This window comes from Ochotona curzoniae, unplaced genomic scaffold, assembly GCF_017591425.1.
Source record: "Ochotona curzoniae isolate NIBS_2020 unplaced genomic scaffold, NIBS_Ocur_1.0 contig_43, whole genome shotgun sequence".
Taxonomy (NCBI): domain Eukaryota; kingdom Metazoa; phylum Chordata; class Mammalia; order Lagomorpha; family Ochotonidae; genus Ochotona; species Ochotona curzoniae.
Genome location: NW_024466218.1, coordinates 12,233,385 through 12,258,424, shown reverse-complemented (window position 1 = coordinate 12,258,424; position 25,040 = coordinate 12,233,385). Strand labels below are relative to the sequence as shown.

General features: G+C 42.2%; 1 protein-coding gene and 1 non-coding gene across 4 annotated transcripts in view; one reads left to right on the top strand and one right to left on the bottom strand.

Annotated features, from left to right (window-relative positions):
- Positions 1 to 5,285: 5,285 nt before the first annotated feature.
- On the top strand, positions 5,286 to 5,392 carry LOC121159774. The gene has a single exon (XR_005884427.1). It is a non-coding gene; the product is annotated as a U6 spliceosomal RNA (small nuclear RNA).
- A 2,003-nt stretch (positions 5,393 to 7,395) lies between these two features.
- The window catches only part of KIAA1328 (KIAA1328 ortholog), a 205,115-nt gene continuing 187,470 nt past the window's right edge, over positions 7,396 to 25,040 (bottom strand). For all 3 annotated transcript variants that reach the window (XM_040984919.1, XM_040984920.1, XM_040984921.1), the window contains one exon: positions 7,396 to 9,547. In XM_040984919.1, the coding sequence (XP_040840853.1) occupies positions 9,337 to 9,547 (211 nt within the window). In that variant the 3' untranslated portion in view covers positions 7,396 to 9,336. The remainder of the gene's footprint in view (positions 9,548 to 25,040) is intronic.

Genomic DNA, 25,040 nt, shown 5'->3' with positions numbered 1-25,040 from the left:
GACAAAGATAGCACATACGTCATCACCTTTTATGTGGGGTGTGTAATGGCGATGTGTGAGGTGTATAATGGTCATCCCGGGAGTTATTCTGCAGATGAACTATCAGAGGCTTGGACAAGGTAGGTTGATTCCTCAGGATCACGCTGCAAGGAGGTCATGGAGCCAGGATTCAGTCAGGTGCACTCATCACCCTACACAAGGTTCCCCTGCATGCAAAAGGTGATCCCAGGGTGTAGGGATGGAACTGTGCAGGGGCCCAGGGAAGTCAAGGTGGAAAGGCAAGGTTCCAGACTGGGGACTTGTGGGTCAGGCATTGGATAGTGAGCAGGTATAAATGTATGCTAAGGAGTGGGGGATTGTAGAGGAACAAAGACCTCAGAGCTGGAGAATGACATGATTGGCTGGATATCCTGGGTCCTGGAGGACATGGGGGTCATTCTGGGAAAGTTATGGCCTTGTTCACATGCTGATCACCCACACACTGTCCTTGCTACTTCTGATGCCAGCCCAAGAGCCATGGTATGTTCATCACACAGAAAGCCCCAGAGCTGGGGCCAAACCCAGGTCAACCGGTGGCCGAATGCATGCTTGGGATCATTGCTGGGGGTGGTGCTGGAGGAGGCCCAGGCCTGATGGCTCTTGGCTCCAAACTCTCTTTACTGGGTGTGTTTGCATGTCTCCTCTGATGACACACAGCCTAAGCCTGGGACAGAGCCACCGTGCACGCATGTTGGGTAAGTTTAAGAGAGCTGTTCGACAGGTGAGTTAGGCTATGGAGGGACACACCCAGGTCTCTGCCTTCTCCAGGACACATGATGGTCAACTGGAAGGAAAGATGCCTAACCACAGACATAAGGTAAGTGTGTCGCAGGCTGCATAATAAGCCCATCATGATCTCTGCCTGCACCCACACAGGAACCACAGATGAATCCTTGCTCAGAAACCACTAGGGGTGTCCATTTCTACCTATGGGCATAGGAGAGACCTGACTAACAAAACAAGAAAAATTAGCATAAAGCATTCCGTTCCAGAGAGAAGGGGACTAATTTCAAAATACTGGAGGTGGGGAATGCAGCCTGGGGTGAGGATAGGGAGGAAGCAGGGTGGTGAGCCAACCACAGGCAGGTGATGGGGGCAGGTGATCTGCTGTAACCATCTCAGAGATCCCAGCCATGCCTGGCACCACCTTGCTGCTGACACTCCTCAAGGCTGGCATTTTGAGGCTGAGATGTCCTGAACTGGCAGAGGAGGTTCTGGAAGCTAGGAAGCAGCTAGAAGCCTGAGGAGGTGGCCTGCAGTGGAAAGCAGCAACAGCTGGCAGCTGGCAGGGCCAACATTGTCTTGTCATGGCATTGCCAGGTTTCTGTGCTTCAGAGACCCACTGCCTCATGTCAGCCTTCAGATGAAAGGGAAACACGCCTGATATGTACAAAGTGCTTTGTGGGTTGTTTCTCCCCCCTAGCAAGTGCATGGACATCCTTTCATCAGATCATACAGGCCAGGCAAAGCAGATTGTGCATATGTAAGCTATCTACATTTTGTGGATAGAGGCAGTGAGTTCGATCTGGTGAAAGGACTTATACAATGTCACCTGGCAACAGTGGTAAGCAGTGACTTGGACTGGATTCTACAAATCTTTTTCTACAGGGCCGTGCTGGGCCTTAAACTGCAGTCTTAGCATTCAAGGATGGCTGTCCTAGGGTTCACCTTGGGGTTCCTAATCTCCTCATGGAGATTTCTCTGCATGGGAAAGGCTGCACCAGACTCACGGAACTCCAACTGTGCCTCAACTTGATCTCTGCCTCACTGCATTGCACCCGAGAGAGGTTAGAAGTCAAACTGTTAGGTGTCCGCCTGGCACTAGTGGATGGTCATAAAAGCCTCAGAGTTCACCCAAGACCTTGGTAACTGATTTTTGGGTATCTCAGCTTCCTTGAGAATCTGGTGGGAACTATAATCCTTCTGATCTAGATGAACTTCCATGGGAGGAGCGAGAGCTGAAAGCCGCTTCAACCCTTCTACTTGAACAGAATGGGACAGAGGCCACGGGGGTCCCTGGCCCCAATTTCTCTGCCCAAAAACTCTTGCTCTGCTGGGGTTGGGGGTGGAGGGGATATGCTCCTAACCTTGCCTTCCCCTGTTGATGTGGCTGCTTCTTCCATTGGAGCCAGAAAGCAGCAGGTCAGCAGGGAGGTGTTCTACTGGCCCTCCCGGCTCCCAAGAACTCCTTACACTCATCACTGCTCAACCAGTTTTTCCTCCGATGCAGTAAATCTTGTATTCTTCTCCAACTTGATGTAGTAAGCTGTGTCACTTTGAGAAGAAATACATAATGGTATATTAGGGGAGTCATGGATTTCCTCATTCATGCTTAGAAAAAAATTTATTACAATGTAAGAAAGTCTGAATAGCATGAATTTATTATAATGATTTAACACTTCTAGCACTTGAGTTAAAAATGCCCCTCCATAAATAACTGTCCCTGGAAAACATAGCAAATTTACACAGTTTACCGTTTCCCAATGTTATATAAATCCAATAAGCTTAAATCATTTGCTGCTGAGAGAAGAATGGGGAAAAGTGGGGCTGTGTGGTTCATCTCACCTCGCAGCACTGAGGAGCGAGGGAGCCACTGTTCACTGCAAGTGCCAGCCACTTATCCCAGCACAACATGGTTGCCATGGAACCTAGACAGGATGAGGCTGGAGTGGGTATTTGGCACAGCAGGTCAAGTACTACTTGGGACACCCCGTCTCGTATATGGGGACCTGGGCTTGAGTCCCAACCCCTCTGCTTCTCATCCAGCTTTCTGTTAATGCATATCCCAGAGGTGGTAGGTGACAATGACCCAAATAGTTGGGCTCCTGTCATCCCCTTGGGAAGCCTGGATGGAGCTCTGGGATTGCAGCTTCATCCTGACCCAGCCCTGACTATTGTAGGGATTTGTGGATGGAAGAGCTCTCTCTGCCTTTCAAACTAAACAAACAAAAAAAGTGGATGAAGGATGGGAGGAGGACAAGATAATGCACAAGGAGCAGGGAAGGGGAAGCATGGTTTTCTAGCTGCAGGCAGGCAGGTGAAGGGCAGTGGTCAGCCTGGCAGCATCAGGCCATGGGCCTTTGTGTGGTGGTGCCAGGTAGGGATCAGCCAAAGCTGCCCAGCTGCTGACTGTGGAAAAGGAGAGGGAAGAGGCCAGTTCTGATGGCATAGTCAAATCACCAATAGGGTCTGGTCCTCTAGCCAACCACCTCTTCTACTTTCCCTCAGGGCCAACACTGTTCCTTATTCCTGGGCCTTTTGGTTCCTTGGAAGGCCATGGAGCAGCCCCTTCACCCCACTCTCAGGCCCTCTAACACCTCTGCCCCCCGCTTGGCCTTCCTTGTTCATGGGGTACTTCAGCCTCTGCATCCTGGTTTTCTTCTGGGCTCATTTCTAAGGCTCTGTCAACATAGTTGGCACAAAATCAGTAAGATAGGATTTATCACCTCCATTTTTAAAAAATTAAGGTTTATTTTATTAATTTGAAAAGCAAAGCTAGAAAAAGGGAGGGAGAGAGAGAGATTTTCATTTCCTGGCTTATTCTCCAAGTGGCACAACTGCCAGAACTGATCATCGCAGAGCTAGATGACCAGACCTTCTTCCAGGTCTCTTATGTGAGTTCAGGGGTCCAAGGACCTTGGCCATCCTTTGCTACTTTACCAGGCAAATTAGAAGGGAGCTGGTTCAGAAGTGGAGCAGCCAAGACTCAAACCAGCAACCATGTGGGATGCCAGCACTGCAGGCAGTTGCTTAACCTGTTACATCAAATGCCAGCTCCAGCAGATCCCTTTTTATAGATTGGATAAATTATGACCTTTAAGGCTTAGAGGGTTATAAGCATTTACATAGCACAAGGGTTAAGGGTTAAGACTGGGTTCTCCAAGGTAGATACAGGTTTGGGTACATGACGTTGTAATAGGAAAGAAAAATTCAAACAACAGTTTACAGTGGGTGGGTTGTACCAGAGGTTCCATCAAGTGTTCCTGGAGCCACAAGTATATTGTGGATGATTTAGGTGGTGACTATGGAGCTGGGTCTGGAAGGATCCATTCAAAACAGAGACCTTGGAAAGCCACATAGGCAAGAAAGACTATTTTGGGAGACGCTAACAGGTGCAAACTTCAGAGAGGAGAAGGGAGGAGATGGGTCACACAAGGGACATGGAGCCCAGGCTGGAGTCCTGGAATGCCACTGGGAGAGGTGCCCTTCTTGCCCTAGAGTCCTGGCATGCCACTCGGAGGGGTGCCCTTCTTGTTCTGTAAGCATTGATGAGTTCGGATTTTGTGGCAGGGAAGATACAGACACCACTCACTTTCTCCTTTGCCCAGAGAACTGCATGTAGCCTGGAGTAGTACAAAAGGTGTTGGAGTAAGAAGCCACAGATCTTGTCTATTTCTACCCTTCCTCTCCTGTACCTATCTTTTATAAATCTATCTATCTATCTATCTATCTATCTATCTATCTATCTATCTATCTATCTATCTATCTATCATCTGTCAGTTTATTTATCCTTCTAGCTCACAAATAAAGATCAGGAGCCTACTGTTTACCTAGTGGTCAGCTCCAGGAAATTCAAAACTGACATCTTATTTTGGGCATCATAGTGATTGTAGTCCACAGGAAAAATTATATAAGGAAACAGCCATTTTAGCACAGCAAGTGTGTGATCAACAATGCCCTGAGGGTTGAGGAAGCCCATCAGCAAGTGAGGAGGAGTCATGAGGAAAAGAAGGGGCTGGCACTCTGCAGATGGCACTAGGTTGAATTATGGAGAACCTGGTGCATTATGCTGACCAGTCCAAACTTTTAAGGGAAATTGAAAACTAACACTGTCCCCCAGGCTGTGCCATGGATTGCTGATCTGGTGGTTTGATGGAGATAAGTAACCCTTACTGAGTGATCATATGTTCTGTGCTGAAAGCTCTTCATGCATGAGCTCATTGTACCTTCTAAGAACCCATGACATAGGTTCTGTTTTTCTTTCTTTTATTTTTTCTTTCATTTTCTTTATGTGTAAAGGAGAGAGAGAGAGACAGACAGACAGACAGACAAAGAGAAAGAGACAGGCAAGGGGAGATCCACCTTTCACCCACTGTGCCATTCCCAAAATAATTGCAGGCTGAGACTGAGCCAGGGTAAAGCCAGGATAATCCCATGCTTGTGGCAAAAACACACATACGTTCATCATCACCTGCTTCCTCCCAGGATGCACTTTATCAGGCAACTAGAAGCAGAAGTGGAGCTGGGTGCTCGCTTCAGCAGCACATATACTAAAATTGAAACAATACAGAGAAGATTAGCATGGCCCCTGCGCAAGGATGACACGCAAATTCGTGAAGCGTTCCATATTTTTTTAAAATACAAAAAATAAACAAAAAATAGAGGTGGAGCTGGGGCTTGAAATCAGGGACTCTAATATGGAATTTGGGCATTCCCAATGGTGCCCTTGCCCCCTGTGTCAAATGTCCATATAATAATTCTCATCTGAAGATAAGAATGAGGCAGAGTCACATGTTTTAGCATGAATTCATGCCATCTGGCAGGAAGACCAAGAATAAAGAGACTATTGTACCAGAAAAGTGTCAGTAGATTTAGAAACAGATTAGTCTGAAAAACAGGAAGAGTTGATACTTCTTGGAGATCTACTGGAAAGAAGAGAAGGGAAGAAATGAATAAGGACCTCCAACCCCTTTTCTGTTTCTCAGTTCCACTCTTTAATGATGACATCGATATGTCTTACTAATCCTCATTTCCCTTGTTGATGCAAAGCGTTTCTACCCCTGTACCATCCCCTCCAATTTTAGGTGTGTACAGATGAATATATAGCCTCATTTGGTGAAGTGTTTTAGGTTGTTTCCAAGAAAAAAACTCTTATAGAGGGCTATTTAAAAATTATGAAGAGGCCCTGTCTTACAAGGAAAGAGCATGACAGTCCACAGGTCCAGGCGGAGAACTGGCACACAGCAAGTAGTTCCCCAGCACGTGTTAGCCTCCACTCCTCATACCTTCTAGCCACAATCCCCACTCCTCATACCCAGTCTGGTTAATGTCCTTCTTCCCTGGATCATGCAGTCACTTCCAGGTCATCTCATTTGTCCTTATTCTGAAATTCTTCTCGTCCCTAACATTTCCTCTCCTTTGTTCAACAGTTGTCCCCAAGTTGTGTGCCTCAAAGAGCTCCTTTGTTGATGCTACCATATACCTTATGTTGGGACATAATTTATCAAAATACTCTGTGGAAAATAACATTGTGATAACCTGCGGTTCTGCTCTTATTCTGAATACTACTCACCTCCCCCACCCCAATGCAGTGAGGAATGCTCAGAATCAAAACCACAAGGAGAGAATAATCTTAGAGATAATTTATTAACTAGAATTTCATTAGTGTATAAACATCTGTCCACATAAGAATCCACACACACACTGAGCTGTGGCTAACACATGAGTGGATAGAGTCTGCCATCACCTCTGTCCCCTTCAGTAGTTGGTGCCCAGCTCTGCCTCCTTGGGCCTCCATCCTTTCCAGAGTCTCTCCCTGGCAAACCTCATGCAGAGCTGAGTGCAGGGTGGCTTTGGAAGTGGAGAGTCCTGCCCTCTGCTGGTGTGTAGTGTATACCAGCTCAGTACCTGTCACAGGCTGCATAAACAAGTGTGCCTTCTGGTAGGATGACATCAGTAAAAACTTCTCCTTGATTAACTCTGGTGGTTTTATGAACGAGGCACTTGGAGGGGATTCTGTGGACACACTTGGTCCTGGTTCCATTTTACAAACATTGATTCATTTTTTTTCTCTCACAGGGCGGTGGGTAGCAGGGTGGGCAATGTTTTAACTCTAAATGTAGCACCCTCAATACATGTCTGGTCTTGCTGTGGAAGCTGAGCAAGCAAATTCCAAGTGGTCACTGTTGGGAATACTTCACAGGGGAAAAAGGCAGGTTCCTTTGTGCCAGACCCTCTCTCTCGATGGAAAAGGCAGTAACTAGGTTAAGCCTCGAGGCTCTACAATCACCTCTCATCAAAGCAAATTTAGAGATTAGAATGTTAATATACACTATTCAGTTAATAAGGAAGACTCTGGATTACATATAGATTTATGCCCTATTGCCCTCACACCAATCCCCACAAAAGTTTATAGGGCCTAGAAGGGCACCTGGTGGAGGAGTGAGGCACAGAGTCACGCACTGACTGATGTTCTGCAGAACTCTATCTCTGCTCCTTCTGACTGTTCATTCCAGGAGGGAGGTAAGGAATCAGTGAGCCTCCATTCTGTCTGTCCTGAAAATCCTTCTCTTTGTAGATCCTGTTTATAATTTTTCAAAGAAATATGTTTCTTAAAGAAATCATGGACTCTGTTTCGATACTTAAGAATTACCCCATTTCAGAGAGCCGTGAGCACATGGGTGCCCAGAATGGGTTCTTGTGGTTATGACTGATGGAAGGGAGGCATCTACATTTAGCCATCATGACATACATGCCAAGAAATAGATAGCTCTGGAAACCTAATTTTAACTGATAGATTGGTCAAGGACTCTCAGTGGCCATATATGCATTTCTGTCATAACATAGCAAACTCTGTATTCCAAGAGCTTTTAAAAATAGGATAAGAGTGATTTGGTCACTCTTATGGGGTAAACTTTAAAAGGTAATTTTAATTTTGAATTTTCAACTTTTCAGAAAAGACACACTACACCAGTTAGCCCTGTCCTTATGTATATCTCAGATTTAGAATAGGATGTTGGTAGGTCTCATTCTCTTGGCTTCCAAAACCAGCCTAGTGAAGGAAGGTCGAGTAGAGGCCATAGGTTCAGTCAAAAAGACAATGAGATAGGTATTTATCCAGACAAAGAGGCTGCTCAACATGGCCTTTCTAGACCTAACTTTGGTAACTGAAGGACTCATGGGAGCCATGCATGCCTGGCCTGCTTTGGTCACTAATACTAACCAACTGGACCTTGTTCCCAGTTCTAGCATGGGGTTAAGAGAAAGGGAGAGAGAAAAAGCCAACACCATGCTGACTGCATTAAGTCATCCAGGAACATCCATCTGGGACACATGTTTCTCTTGGTGCCAATGACTAGGGGTTGAAGACCCTGTCCTTTATGGGACCAAGTGATTCCCCTCAGTTGGGGAGCCCTGGGGCTCACTGTGAGTTGACAGAGCTATCCTGAGAGGGTCTGCTCGATAGGAAGACAGAATGGAGAATGCAGTCTCAACTGTGCTTCTTTCACAGACTTTCTCTGGGTTAAAATGAGGCACAGCAGGATAGGTGGGGGCAGCATGTCTGGGGTAGCAGAGCATAAGCTGGTGAGATGGTTCTCCAGGGCAATGTGATAGGAACTTTGGCAGAGCACATGCAGTGCCTAGTCAGTCTATGATCTTTCACCTTCACCGAGTGAGATGGCAGCTTGATGAAGCCTATCAGCCTGCAGCAACAGGATACCACCCCCCCTCCTGTGGCTTCCCCTGAAACAGCCATAGGAGCTGTCTAAGAGATCGTGTGACAGCAAGTAAACAAAACAGACACTTGGGCCAATAAGTCACCTGGAGAATGTTTTTGTTTTTCCTGGGAAACTGAAGGGCTGGTTACTTGAATATTGGTACAAAAAGTGTTTCAGGCTCACCCTGCCATTTGATTTCCCCTTCATATGATTTACTACTGCCTGTTTCCAGGGATTGGTTGGGTCCCACTAAGTTCTTCAACAATGGGATGCCTAATCAGCTGCCTGATGACTGTTGAGGATGACTCATAATTGGCTCCAGTCCTGCTTCTGCTGCTAGAAGCACCAATTTCAACTTCAGAATCAAATGATCACACTCAGAGTGATGAGAGAAGAGGATGGAGAAGGTGAAATAGTTCATCTTTCTGGAAGTATCTGTGTTACCAAAGTGCTACTTTTGCATTAGAGGGTCTTTTAGTGAAAAAGATTTCTTTGTGGACAAAAATGAGTCAATATTTTCCAGCAGATAACTGTGAAACACTCTTGAAATAAAGCTGAATAAACAATGACCCCTGCCATGCAGAAAGTATCCTGTGTTGTTGGCAAAGAAAAGCTACTATCCCCTGAGTCCACCCCATCAGTGTGCCCTCTATTGATAGGTCTGATCCAAAAATACTCTGGGATTTGAATGGCTTCTATATTCAACACATAACAAGTTGCTAGTAGGACAGGTCCCTCTGAAAGGAGATAAATACTCACTGTACAATCAAATAATTTAAAATCCTAAATCAGTATATATGTGAAGAAAAAAGGAAACCTGCAAGTTCCCTACAGAAATTTCACAGCATATACTTTGCTGTCAAATGAAAAATATATCTTCCAAAATTTGATTCTCCTCTAGGTCTTCTGGGGTCCTGCGCACCCCCATCTTCCTCCAGGTTGGTTTTGAAGGGCTAAGTCGGAAGGCACCGTGATTCCAGATCCCAGCATCTCTGGAGGGACACAGCTGTGGTCTTGAGGCAGATTTTGGGCTCAGGGACTTAACCAAATCCAGAAGAGAAGTCTCATACCTGTAAAACACACAACCAGACAGGGAAGAATCAGATGGGTAGGCCCTCGGCAGCTAAGCAGACTGGCAGAAACGGGCTTCTTGGCTTCAAGGAAGGTAAATACCAGAATGGCTTCCAGACCCCAGGTCCCCGGCTGTCTTCTGTCATGTCTTGTCTTCTGTTGATTTCTAATAATCCTTTCCCCTTTAACACCTTATTTATTTCCATCTCCTTCAAGAGGCAGGGAGAGAGAGAGAGATCTTCCATTTAGTGCTTCATTCTCTAAGACCCCAGTTCCCCTGGCTGGTCCAGGCTGAAGTAAGGAGTCAAGAACTCCATCCAGGCCTCCTTTGAGAGTGTCAGGGGGCCCAAGCATGTGGGTCATTATCTGCTGCCTTCCAGGATTCACTGGCAGGAAGCTGAACTGGAGGTGGAGGAACCAAGGAGAAATGGCTCTCTGATATGGGTCCTAGGCTTCTCCTAACCAACTTATAAAATGAGACAACAGAGTGGGAAAAGTAATGTGATGAAGAGTGATGCTAATGGTCACATTTATTGGGGGCTATTCCAGGGACCCTTCCCTGCCATAAAAGTGTTCCCTTTCTGACCAGAGCACTGAGATAGGAACAACATCAAAGCACACACACAGGCATTGCAGTAAAGCCTATGAGAGAAAATCAAAATCTTTGGAGTTGAGAATTTCTGGTTTTAAGAACTGCTACCACATTGCAAAGTAAATATCTTCACATGCAGCCTCAAATGAACCAATTATAATTTTTAAAATTTACAATTACAAAATATAATTACAATTTAAAAAAATTTTTTTGGTAACTGAAAATACAACTCTAGAAAGCATAAAGGCATTTTGAATTACATAGAAATCATTAAGTGTCTTGATCTCTACATGGCATAAAACATGTCAGAGAGAATATTAAAATGACACTGCATATAAGTAGTAAGATGTCAGAATTCGCATCAGATATCCAGCTCTGGCTTTTGATTGTAGCTCCCTATTAATGCAGATCCTGGGAGGCAATAGTGATGGCTCAAATAACTGGGTTCCTGCCACATATGTCCAATCTGGACTGAGTTCCTGGCTTTGGATAGGCTCAACCCTGGCTGTTGCACACATGTGGGAAGTGGCCCAGTAGATATGATCATTCATTCTCCTTTTCATTCTCTCTTCTCTCACTGCAACTCAAATAAGTTAAAAGTTGCTATATAAATTTATACTTAAAATAAAGCTCTGTAACACATAAAACTAATGTGAGAAAAGAATCATTTTTAGAAAACTTGTTCCATAAGAACCATTAGCCCTAGATAATTCAAATTTACAGTAAGTTCTCCCTTATTCATGGGGAAGTGCTTCAGGATTCCTAAGGGGTAAAACAGCAGAGAGCACAGAGCCCTTTAAAGACCATGATTTTCCCTGTACTCACAAACTTACGATTGAGCTTAATTTATAAATTAGGCATAACATGAGATTAATGGCCATAACTAATAATAACATAGAACAGTTATGAAATTGCCAGCACTACTAATCTTACACTTTGGGGCCATTACTTAGTAAAATAAGGGTTACTGAAACATAAACACTGCAAATACTATGACGGCAAAATTAATAGCACAGTGATTAATGGGTAGGTGGCATATATTGCATAGATATGTTGGACAAAGGGAAGACTCATGCTTGGGTGGAATATTCAGAGTGGAATAGCTTCAGATCTCAACACATTTATTAACATGGTGCACAGTTCAAAACTTATAAATTATTTAATTATTTATTTCCAGGATTTTACATTTAAGATGTTTGGGTTGTGGTTGGTCATGGTTAATTGAAATTGCAAATAACAAAATTGCACATAAGGAACAACTATTATATTTAAAAACTCTCAGAAATTCACGCAAAAGTTGCCTCAGCCTACAGCACACTCTTAATAGTGCCAGTTTTAGTTGTATCAATAGATAGAAAATAATACCAATATTATTCATGAACTTTTATTTGTCAGAAGTGAATGAAACTTTTCACCAAGATGGGTTCTGAAGGTGAAGAAACAAAGAGGCAGTGCTGAAAGACCTCCACAGCCACAGAACAGATCCCTACAGGCCTCACGTTCTGGAGACCTAGACGGGGCTCTTCCAATCTCCATGAGACACAAGCTGGACCACTATGCCATCACCGAGCTGCTAGGAAGAACAGAAGACAACAGCACAATTGTCTTCCTTGTGGATGTCAAGGCCAACAAGCACCAGATCAGACCGGCTGAGAAGAAATTCTATGACATTGATGTGGCCAAAATCAACACCCTGATCAGACCTGGCAGAGAAAAGGAGGCTCAGGTGCAACTAGTTCCTGATTACGATGCTTTGGGTGTCTCTATCAAAACTGGAACCATCTATACTGAGTCCAGCAGGCTAATCCTAAACATATGCTTTTTCATCATAAAAAAAAAATGGGCAGAGGGGACTTGAGGAGGGAGGGAAGGAGGGAAAATTCCAGAGCCTGTGGAACTGTATCATAAACTAAAAATAAATACATAAAATAAAGTGAATGATAAAAAATAAAGTGAATGATAAAAAATAAAGTGAATGATAGAAACTGAGCCAGAAAAAATATATTATCAATCATATTTATAAAGTATTATCTGCTATATTACATAAATTATCATATAATTCTTTGCTATCCATAGGATTGTCTTATAACTCACATACTTCTACTATGTTATAAGTTTCCTTTTAAAAGAAAAGGCTTGTAATTTAGTGCCTTTTACTGTGCTTCTGTGCTTTTCTTCCTGCTTTTAGGAAAACAACCTTCCAAGTTTTCATTTGGCACTGGTCTTGGAAGTTACACACCTGGCTTTGCCCTTAAGTCTCAGGCAGGACTGAATTACCATGTCAGGCTTGGAAATGTTATTTTTTATTTTATTGGAAAGGCAGATTTACAGGAAGGAGAGACAGACAGATCTTAATCTGCTGGTTTGTTCCTCAAATGGTTGCAATACTCAGAGCTGAACCGATCTGAAGCCAGGAGTTTCCTCTAAGTCTCCCATTTGACTATCAGGCTTTGGGTATTGATTATTAGGCTTTGGGCAAAATTCCTTTGCTTTCCCAGGCCATAAGCAGGGAGCTGGATGGGAAGAGGAGCATCCAGGACATAAAATGGTGTTTATTTTGGATGCTGGCATTTATAGGTAGAGGAATAGCCAATTGAGCTATTGCATTGCTACCGCCTCCCCCACCAAACTATTTGATTTTCTGTTATGTAAACTCAAATCCTTTTTAGCAGATTCTCTTTCTCTTTCTTGCTCTCAGCTTTTACCTTGACAGAACCTAGACAAATTTCAACACAGTTCTCTATGTCGTTTGAAACAATGGCATCTGTGTTGAAGTAGTACGTCTTTGCTTAAGTGTAAGCTAGTGGCTTGAGCACTGCTTCCATGCCATTTGCTTATATACCTGGGCCAGACCTACTTCATGTTCAAGGGAAGGGCTGTCTGAATTTCCCTTGAGGATCAATGGCACTCTGGTGGTAATACTCATCTCTTCATAGGGATCAATAAAATTTTTTAAAAGATCTGAAATAATGGAATGCTACATTTTTCTATTGCATTTCATGCTTAAAATACCTAAGGAGGGTTATTCTAAATTAGGAAAAAAAAAGCCAGCTCTTTTCTCTACTAAAAAGTAGAGCCATAATAATGTGGGAACAGAAAGCATATCAGAAATCAACATTTAAGAGGTACAAACTGATATCAAGATTAATGACAAGGACTGGTGTTTGAAAATTGACTTAGTGGGACCAACTTGTTCAGCCATTTGGAAAAAAAGTTGTGGGTTTCAAATGCCTTCAGAGTATTTTTATTCATGTGCTATGCAGTAAAAAGCACTAACTTAATAATATGCAAATAACAACTCATATAACAATGGAAAGTCAGATCTGATTAGTTAGGATAAGTTGTGCAGGTGTAACATATTAGCTTCAAGATCCCAATGGCTTAGCACAACCCAAATATAGTTAACACTTATGTTATGCTCTCAAAGCAAATCCAGACACACAGTGTCCCATCAGCTGTGACAAGTTGACTTTTGTGTTGTCCTGGCAAAAAGAGAATGAAGAACTGCACACAGGTTTTCTGCAGCTGGCAAGGGACACACCTCTTGTCCTAATAGATGTCTGGCCACAGAACCAGTTCTGTCTCTCCAGAAGGGGATGAGAAATGAATGTTGGCAAATATCAAGACTGCCTAGTCACTGAGTAACAATACCTAGATATAACTGGAAGATGTAAGGTGGAAGTGAACAAACCGGGGTCACAGTAAGTGAACAACCCAGGCCCCCTGACTTCACAGACTGGTATTTGTCTTTAATTTCTCCACCAAGGTAAGTAAGAGGTGTCACTAAAGCAAAAGCAAAAGCAAAAGCAAAAGCAAAAGGAAATGGTTGCTACTTCCAACTATGCTTTATTTTTAAGATGTATTATGGGAGGCAGGTGTTCGGCACAGAGGGTTAGGACACTGTCTACAGTACCAGCATCTCATATGGGTGCTGACTTGAGTCCTGGCTGCTCTACTTCTGATCCAGCTATCTGCTAGCATACCTGGAAAGCAGCAGAAGTGCTTGTGCCCTACACCGATGTGAAAGACCAGGAAGAAGCTCTCACTCCTGGCTTTAGCCTGGCCCATCCCTGGCTATTGTGGCCATTTAGGGAGTCAACCAGTACTCTGTCTCTTCTGCTATCTCTTTCAAACAAATCCTACTCACCATCACACATCACCGTTATCTGCTATCTCCATTGTGTTCTAGAATTTCTTTCCCTTCATTTCCAGCCTTTCCCCTCACACCCAGAGCTTTTGGAGCTTGTGAATCACAAATATTCTCTGCTATCGTCTGTGTTCTCCTCAAGGTACTGTCTTTACCTCCTACTTTTCACTAGAATATTGTTCATTTCTGAGTACAATGCTTCCCTAATACCGTCTGAGAGGAAACTGTTTTTTTATTAAAGATACCTTATAGGCTCCAGGGTCAAGAGATACACCTGGAAACAACATTGTCTTTTGGCCATTACTCCTACAGTTTCTTCTTAAATCCTTATTCCTCTGAGGATTCTGTCATCTGTCCCACCACCCTCCAGCTCTCCTCATCTGTATCATCTATGGCCCTGCTGACTCCCTGTTCAGTTTTCTCTAGTCCAGCTCCAAACCCCCCATCCCTAACATCACCATTACAACATACACTTTGACCTCTTAGTTCCTCAATAGACTTTTACTTGCAGAAACTTTGTCTATAAGCCTTTCCCATCATTGTATCCTAAAACCTGTCATCAATTAAAACAGCATCTCCTCTCAGTTCAGTAATTCAAACACAGTATGACTTTCTTATGCCCATATCTTACCCTTCAAGCTGGATTCTTCAACCGCTCCCAGTATTTATTCTGTTAGCCTCATCAGATCATTAATTAGATAGTCATCTTCTAAGGACTCCAGTCCTCAGAATAAAGTGAACAGGATAGCCAAAATCTTGGTCCTAGTGGGACACATTTTCTTCCTAATTCTTTATCCCTATGCAACATGAACTTTGTGGTTCAAGATTCCAATCACTAACTTCGTAATGTTTTTTAGTGTTTTTCCCATTTATTGATTTCATTTGAAAGGCAGAGATTGCAAGAGGAGGACAAGCAGAGGGAGATCTTACAAGGGCTCCTACGGAGGACCAGAGTGGAGCCACTGGGATCTGAAGGTGGTGCCTATATGGGAGGTTGACGCTGCAGGTGCAGAAAGCCTCTTTTGCTACGGATGTTTTTAGTATGTCCTCTGTCATGTTCTTACCAACAAATCTGGCAAAGTCTCAACACTGGAGATCAAGTGTTTTTCTTTGTTGTGAGTTATGATTAGGCACTTTAATGTAGCTAACATAAGAAGCAACGTAGGAGCAGAGCCTGGAGTCACGGTCATTAACCTTAGGTGTTAAACAATTCACAAAGCTTCTGCATTTCACCAACAAGCTGTTTTTTCTCCTTATTTCACTTTTCATTATGTACCCCAAACAGATGGCCTTGCTTCATACTTCAGAGAAAACAGAGACTATTAAAGAGAAATTGTCTTTGCACCACCTAACTTACAAGCTTTAAAGAACCCCTCATCTCCTTTAAATTGAAAGAAGTGACCATCTCTTAGATCCTTTGTGATTCTTAGGAACCTTCTAGTAGTGAATATCCACTGCAGAACTGTTTATCTTTTCTTGTTTGCTGGAAAACTAAGAGCACTTAGGAGGCTCTCCCTATTCCACAACCGAATCATTTATCAATTGATTTCCAGCTGCCTTCTGCCTTCTTCTGTGTTACTGAAACAGAAATGATCAAATTCATCCAAGACCATTCATACTGGTAAACACAACTAGTTTTTCTAGTTCCTATGTTTTAAAGTTTCATTTACCTGTTTATTTGAAAGAAAGCAAGAAAAACAGTGAGAGAGAGAGAGAGAGAGAGAGAGAGAGAGAGAGAGAAAGAGAAAGAGATCTCATCTACTGTTTTTCTCCTCAAATGCCTGCACCAACCAGGGCTGAGCCAGGCTGTTGCCAGGAGCAGGGCATGTGGGTGGCAGGAATTAAATACTTGAGCTATCATCTGTTGCTTCTCAGGCACAATAGCAGGAAGCTGGATTGGAAGTAGAGGACACACCTGATTCTAGGCCCTCTGATGCAAACATTTCCAACAGTAGCTTGACCCTACTGTGCCACAACACTTACGCCATGTAGTTCTCATTTTATATAATACCTCCGTAGTGTTCAGTGTGGCTAGTTGTTTAGTTTATAAACTTCAAATTATCTTGAATCAGTAAAATGGATAGAAAAGTTTAAATCTATTTAAAGTATGTAGCTCAATGACTTTATTGAGTTGTGCAGCTATCAGTGTTACATCAACTACTCATCTCTACAGATTTGTCTGGACATTTCATATAAATGATATAATATGTGGTATTTTGTGTCAGATACAGAAAGCAAATATGAGCACATTTGATAATTTGTGCAACTATACAAATAAAATTAAGAATATTTTTGTTACTATAGCAGAACCTGCACCCAGAGTACAAAATTAAAAAATCAAAAATTATCACCTCTCTCCCCATGCCTATGGTTTCATAAACTGAAAGAAACCTAAGGTATCATAGGGCTGGCACTACAGCAAAGCAGATAAAGCCCCTCTTGCAACATAGGGACCTCATATCGGAGTCCCCAACTACTTCACTTCTAACCCAGCTGAAGGCTAACGTCCTTGGGGAAATAGGGGAGATAGCCTGAATGTTTGGACCCCTGCCACTTACAAAGGAGATTATGATTGAATTCCTGGTTCCTAGTTTCAGCTTAGGCTAGTCCTGGTCATTGCAGCCATTTGGGGAGTGAATCTTTATATGGAAATATTCATTCTCTCAATGAATATTTTGCTCTCTTTCTTTTCCCCTCTGTCATTCTGTCTTTTAAATGAATAAATAAAAATAAAAACTTAAGATGTCTGAATTCTTTTTAAAAAAGATGTTATTTATTTTTATTTTAAAGGCAGATATACAGAGAGGAGTAGAGACAGAGAGGAAGATTTTCTTTTCACTCCCCAAGTGGCTGCAACAGCCGAAGCTGAGCCAATCCGAAGCCAGGCGTCAAGAGCTTCTTCCAGGTTTCCCACATGGATGAAAGGCCCCAAGGTTTTGGGCCATCTTCAGCTGCTTTCCCAGGCCACAGCCAGGGCCTCTGGGACACGAATCAGCACCCATATGGGATCCCGGAGCATGCAAGGTAAGGACTGTAGCCACCAGGGTACCGTGCTGGGTCCATCTCAATTCTTTTTTAGCATTTAATTATTTCCTGAGATTATAATATGTAAAGACCATTTCATGTAAAATGTTCCATTTCTACAGAATTGTAACTCCTTACTAATTGTGAATTAAAGTCTAATTTAGTATGGCTGGAAGGCAACAGGAAAGTCAAATTTATAGATCTTTAACCTTCATTGTACTGAGACAAATACTGTAGGACAGCTTTGAGCAAAAGAATTTTACCTGCGCTGCAGTAGGAAAGAATAAGCATGATAGAACTTAATACAGAAAACCAAGAGGAAGAAGTATTTGCCTTGTAAATGCTACTAGGCCAGAATGATGCCAAATTATCCTATGTGTTACTGTGCACTTTGGAAAGTTCAGGGCATGTAATGAATTCATTCCCTTTTATGCTATATATTATTGAAAATACATTCTATAGCATAAATAATTCATCAATGCCTTGTTCAAAATTTAAGATTACAAAGCTGAATAGTAGTATTTGGTTTTGTAAAAATATGGATAGAAAAATTTTATAATGTTTATAGGAACCTATAAGGGAAAACAACCCAACACATATACACAGACACATACACATACAAACACACACACAATTACTCTTTGTGTATGCCACTGTTGCTATCTTTAGATGTAAGTAAAGTCTGGTGTTGCCAAACACAGCAAACACTTTTCACCGCCCCACCACCCCATCCGCAACACACATGTAAAATCTGATGTTTAAGGGTGCTTTAGTGGAGAAAAAAGTAATCGAAGGGTGAGGTGAATACTTGTTCTCAGTGCCACACTTGAAGGAAACATGAGATCTTTGGAAGAGACCAAAGATACTTTCAAATTACCATGGCAAATTACATCCTTTGTGCTATGGTCATAGAGAGGACGACACAGGTTGGCAGAGGGCAAACTCATGAAACGAAGGGACCCAGTGGATACAAGGCTGAGAAGCTTGCCCACTTTGTTGATGGTACAGACAGCTCCCAGCAGAGACTTTACTTAAATGATTGGTCAGGATAATTCTGAATATGGCTACATGTCTGGATTAATACATGATGCTCAACTGGTACCTCAGAGGAAAACTAAAGATGAGGAAAGGTTAACCTGGGGTGAATGAAGTCAATTATACACAGCGTGTAACCTAGAAAAGCAATTGCCCAACTCCCCTAGTAAACACAAAATGAAGTACCGTGGCTGAAGCAGCTGAATTAGTATCCCGAATACAAGCCATGCTGCATGGGCTTTATGGTACCCAAGATGTTCTCCCAATAAAGATGCCCATGACCCAGGCCATGATAAAACGTGATTACAGTGCACATGGTGTCACTCCCACAGTAGTTTATTATTAGGGTAAAATAAGAAATAGCACAGGGATACATAAAAGAAGATTCTAAAGTGCTACTTGCTTACCACTCTGAGAAAAGAAGTATTTCAGGGAATAGATATCTGGACACATGGTGAGAATGAAGTGTTCAGACACACATGTGTATATGATGATTTTTAACTAAAAAAAGAAATAGTACAGGAAAATGTTATCTGATTTATGATCATAACTTTTTTCAAAGCACTTTACTGGTCTTAGGGAAATCAGAATGCTTCAGCAGAAGTGGAAAAAAGGAAGAGGAGTCAATAGAGAAGAAAACAAGTATAACCAAATACGTGGAGCTATTTCACCGACTGTCAAACAAGGAGTGGATAAAGTATAAATTGATGGGGAAGAAGCCAATATTACCAAGATTGGAAAACCAACAGGGGTTTCTCCCAATGCTCTGGCAATAAAATCATCATCATAATCATCATGGGAAAGCTAAATAAGTTTGCTATTGAAACACCAGAGATGTAAACAGGAAAGATGGATGGGAATTCATGGTGAAGCCAGACTTTCCTGTCTCATTATAGTTGGTACTGGACCAGCACTGTAATTGAATCTGACAACCCTTGTGTGGGTCAAGATCAATGATAAATGGAAGGAGGTAAAATAAAGGATAAACAGGGTATGCTGAGGCAAAAATCCAACATTATTTTGGTGTCTCAAGAGCGGCTCAGAGCAAGAGAATAGCCTTTTTCATGGCCCTGACTATACATTCCCAGAAGGGTGACATGATGCAGTTCACTGAAGTCACCTCTGCCTCTGGAAACTGGCAATGTGGACGTGCAGAGTGAGAGTCAGTGCATGAAAATCCCTCTATCTGTTCCTCTTGCTGTGTCACTTTGAGATGGACAGGATAGAAGTCCATAAAATTTAGCTTCCATGTGGTTCAAGGAACATGTTCAAGGTTTCAGTGTTAGACAGATTTTAGAACCATTGCTCTAAAGGGAATTAAACCTTTTCAAAACTTTTAGACAGGGTTAATTCTGGGACAAATTCCATCAGCAGCATCATTCAAGCAACATGTCTGCAGAGGGTCTGACTCAGTGCACTGTGCAGAGGGATCAGGATCATCCACATGCTGTGTTCTGGGCGACCAAGTCTTCTTTCTCAGAGTGCAAAGAAAGTTCATGGAGTGCCCAATATTGGCCAAGTATCAAGTTAAAGTATTTGCCTACGAAGTCTCATCCTCTGAGCAAAATTTACAAGGTCGTTGTGAATATTATTATTTTTCAGGCTTGGTGTGGTAGCCTAGCGGCTAAAGTCTTTGCCTTGAACATGCCAGGATCCCATGGATCAGCTCAGCTCTGGCCATTGTGGCGACTTGGGGAGTGAATCATCAGATGGAAGATCTCCCTCTCTGTCTCTCTTCCTCTCTGTATATTTGATTTTCCAATAACAATAAATAAATCTTAAAAAATTATCATTTTTCACATGATGTATCTGACTTTGATGCATCACACACATTTGCAAGTTCAGTATAAAAAGTACAAGTCAACTGCTCATCTCCGAGATGAGCCTCCCCCTGTCTGTTAGGAAACACACAGAGGCTGGATTTACAGCAGCAAGGCCAAAGTCTTAGGTCTGGTCTTTACTACTTGTGTGATCTTGGATTCTCTAAAATGGCAATGACTCTGTGAAATGCTTAGCCACATACCAGGACTGTAGAGAGTAAAGTACTTTACACAAACCATCTTGTGTAATCATCATGACATGCCTATGAGGGAAATATTATTATCCCCATTTTATAGATTAAATTAAATGATTTGTTCAAAACCAAATAGTTAGCATTCATGTTATAATTATCACACTTGGTCTCTTAATTGTTCTATAATTATCTCTTAGAGCTTTACTTTCTCATAGCTGTGAGCATTACATTAGGTAACATACAGAATCATTTTTATAAAAGCATTAAAGTCCCAAGAACAAGAGACACTCAATGGATATTTCTTAAGAGTTGAAGTTAAGGGGATTTTTGACCTTGGACCAAATGAATAATTCTAAAATAGCAGTTCATGGAGCTAAAAACTGTGAAATGATAGCTGGAAGTAGCAATACTGAACAGATGTCACTAATCATAGTTTTGAGTTCAGTACCCTGGAGAAGCCACCAAGGAAGCATAATCCTCACCTATTGCTGGATCAGAAAAGAAGTAAGATGTTGATGTCATATGGGTCACATGCAACTTTAGGGTCATTACAGCTACTTGGAACTGCTGTGTGCAAAATGGGTTTGCTTCCTACGAATGTGTTTTCTTTGTTTGTTTTTAGAGGATTAGTTCTTTTTAAATATACATAAGTAATCTATATTATTGTAGGATATTTGGAAAACATGAAAAAATAAAATAGCCCTAAAGATCTCATCACCTAGAACTTGGGCCCTTAGAAAGATTTTCTGAAGCCAAAGAGTAGAAATTCAAGTGAATGGTAAATACAAGCTGCTGTGATCCTATTTTCCCATATTTCCCCATGGTAAGACTGCCTTCATAAGCTTTCTCAAACCGAACTCCTTTCTATTACTACTTAGCCTATGTTTCTATCTTTCTAACTTACATACACGATAAGACTACTTCAAAAAGTCCACGGAATGTATGGTATGTATGGCTTTCAAACATTTTCGCACCAGAATAAATGTAACTCTAATCAAATCTTCCATGAACTTTTTGAAATGCCCTCACATAAGCTGGTGTGTATAAGAGGAATGGATGGTTGGTTACATAATGGTTGTAACAGTGGGAATTACTCAATTTAGCTAAAAGTAATATATTTTGGACCAAGGCTTGGTTTATGACCTAGAGAGAATGAGGTGGGGACAAAAATTGTAGATATGTTTTTTCTCTCCATAGCACAACAAAAGACTGAAATGCTACCAATTGTCCTAGTTCTTTGAAGGACTCCTTTCCTATCTGCAGCTGACAGAGATTGGATTTTCTCATGAAGCTACTTAAGGTAAAATTAGAGATAAATACATGCAAGGATACTTCCCAAAGTTCACAGAAAAATGGAATTAAAAGTTTGAGTTATTTTGGTGCAAAAGCATTTAGAAAAAAATCCATGCATTGTTTTTTCATAATATACATTTTTCTTCCAGTATATGAAAACATTTTCTTGTACCAAAATAAACAACTTTCAAATAATTTATTTAGGGTTCAGCAATGTGGCATAGCTGGTAAGTCCTGCAATGCCAGCATCCCATATGAGCACCAGCTTAAGATTTGGTGGGACCACTTCTGATCCAACTCCCTGTGGATGCACCTGGAAAAACAGTGAAGATGTCCCGAGTGTTTAGGTCCGTGCACTCATGTGGGAGACCCAGAAGAATTTCCTGGTTCCTGGCCCAGTTCCAGCCATTGTAGCCATTAGGAGAGTGAAGCGGGGAATGGAAGAGTCTTTGTAATGCTGCCTTTCAGACAAGTTAATAAAATATTTAAGGAGAGTGATAGAGACCAAGCTCCTGCTCACAGGCTCACTCTGAAACGCCCACACTAGCTGGGACTGGGATGGGCAGAACCAGGAGCTAGGAACTCATTTCGGGTATCCAATCCGAGGGGCAGAGATCCAGCTGCTCTAATCATCACCACTGCCTTCAGGGCTGGATTTCAGTGGAAAGCTAGACACAGGAATATAACTGCTAGGACAAGTCACTATCCAGCCCAGTTAAACTCAATTGTTTTTCATTCCATTTCCGCTACACTTCTTGAAGTACCCTCAGACTATACTCAAGACTGCTGGAGGCCAGCAGAAAAAGATACACACAGCTAGAAACATTAGGAGAAGAAAGTGAACTGGGAGTCTTAGAATGGAAGCTTCCCACGGTGATGCTGAGTGATCCAGTCAGGTTAGCAAAGCTGAGCCCAAGACCATGCCTTGTGACAAAGTATGTGGCTGACAAAGGCTTCAGGAAGGTGGACACTCCTGAGACATCAAGTTCAAAGAACATGTGTACTCAGAGGCACATGCTATCTCTCAACTGCTTCCTGTTCCACAGAGATCTAAGAGCGCTGAAGATACGTCAGCATCAGTGCTGGAACACTATCCTGAGAATCAAAGTTGCTGGGTGCAGCTCAGTCAGTTCCAGCCAGTGTTCCTCTTAGGCAGAGAGGAATCCTCTGCTGCTCTCCTAGGCCTCCCGTCCCATCTCGCCCCGCACAGCTGCCTCCCACTCCCAGCCTGTCATCTTACCTTGCCTCTAACTCTTGTTTTTCTTAATAGCCAGCTGCTCCCCCTTCAACCCTGCACACACAGTGCAGGTCCCAGTGAAGACAAAAAGGTCCTTCTAGCCAAGGTTTGGTAGAGTGTGGTCCCAGGATCTCACAAGCTACCTTCTAGTCAGCTGTGTGCAACAGGTACCTTTTGAACAGAGCTCTATTCTAGACAAAGCTCAGCAAGGTGGAAACACACAACTAATTTTTCAGAACTCATTAAGCATGCAACCTGACGACAAAGGACCAAGATCTTAAATAAAGAATAGATTAAACAATTTTAAAGGGCCCTGAGTAAGATATCAAGTCTTTCAAAGCACATAGCTGAAATCTCTCTATAAATGCCTCAAGAAAAAACAAGCTCCACTAAATCAACAATGCCATTTCCCAAATAACTCAAAAAACAAACAAAATTATATGAAACAACAACAACAAAAAGCTTGAACACTTCTGTTTATGGTAAAAATAAAAAAAAAGGATGAATCTAGTTTCAGTTAAAAAACTCACTAGTGGGGCAGGTGTTGCAACCCAGCAGGGTAGGCTGATGTTTGCAATGCCAGCATTCCACACAGCAGCATCAGTTGGAGTCTCAGATGCTCTGCTTTGGATCCAGCTCCCTGCTAAGGGCCTGGGAAAGCAGTGGAAGATGGTCCAAGTGCTTGGGTCCCTGCCATCCCTATAAGAGAACCCTGATGGAGTTTTTGGTTCTTGGCCCAGCCTTGGCTGTTGCAGACATCTGGGGAGTGAACCAGTAGACAGAAGATCTCTCCCTCTGTCCCACCATCGCTATGTGTAACTCTGCCTTTCTTTTTTAAGAAAAGTCACTAGTTGGGCATGTGTTAATCACATCTTTTTTCTCCTCAACATCTCACACAAAGGTGAGAGCAGGGACAAGACTGCAGGCTGTACCTCTTCAATGAGGAGCAGAAAGAAGCAGCATTGGCCACCCTTTACTGTGGGGACTGAAGATATAACTATGCTGTCACACACCTGGTATTCATCTCTATTTATTAGCTTGATATAATCATTGCACTGTCATATGACTAAGACATAGAAAGTGAACTAATATTTTAAAGAAGCGACATGATTTCTGTTACACCGAACAATTCCACAAGATAACACCTTCATTTTAATGTAAAATATATCACATCTACATACCTGATGAAGAAAGGCACCAGCAGAGAAATAATCTAGAGTAGTAGTAAACGTTTTTCCCACGCAAATTTCAATGAAAGACTTGGGAATCCAAAGCTATATTAATGCAAATATCTGCCTGTTGCAAGTATACTTTTTGATTAAATTGGCATACATCAAGTACAATTAGAACGGTTATTTATAACGGAGAAATACATAATTCTGCACCTTAATGGGGATGACAATTACAGTTGATGGCTGCTAATTAACAGTACTTCTTTTGCTCTGGGTGTTAGCTATTTTCTATACAGTAAATTTTTATTGTTGGTAATGGACACACCTAATTCTGAAAGACATAGAAGGGTTAATCATCATTAGCATTTGTGCTTATAACGCTTTTATTTGAGAAGCTAATGGTAACCTCAAGTAATTCTTCAATTTTCTTTCAGAGCCAAGGCTCACCTAACCACCAGGCATTCAGAATGACAGGGAGACAAGTTCCTCCAGCCCCTTCCCTAGCTGGAGTAGTTCAGAGACTTATTGGTTCCAGCCAAGCAGAGGGAAGTGGTAACACTTAGCCTACTCCAGCACCCACTGGTGCTAGAGTGACCACTTTCCTCCATCGCTCAGGGGTGCAGGATCAAATCTGGGGGAGGAGCAAAATGGAGATAAAGAAGTACAGTGGCTTTTGGTGTGGAAACCTACAATACTCTCTTTGTTTATGCTGTAAATTATATATTTATTTTGTTACCATGAGAGAGATGAATATTCTATATGCAAAGGTGCCCAGCTTAAACCAAGATAAGTGATATTAATGTCCTATGGTCAGTATTATTGAACCTCGAAAGCAATAAACTTTATGAGTCGATAAATATTACATTTTCAACATAGTTAACATTCCCTTACTGTCCCCAGCACTTATTACACATTGTAACCGCAAGTCTACAATACATTATTCATATTTGGGGTGTCACTAAGTGATGGATTGCTATA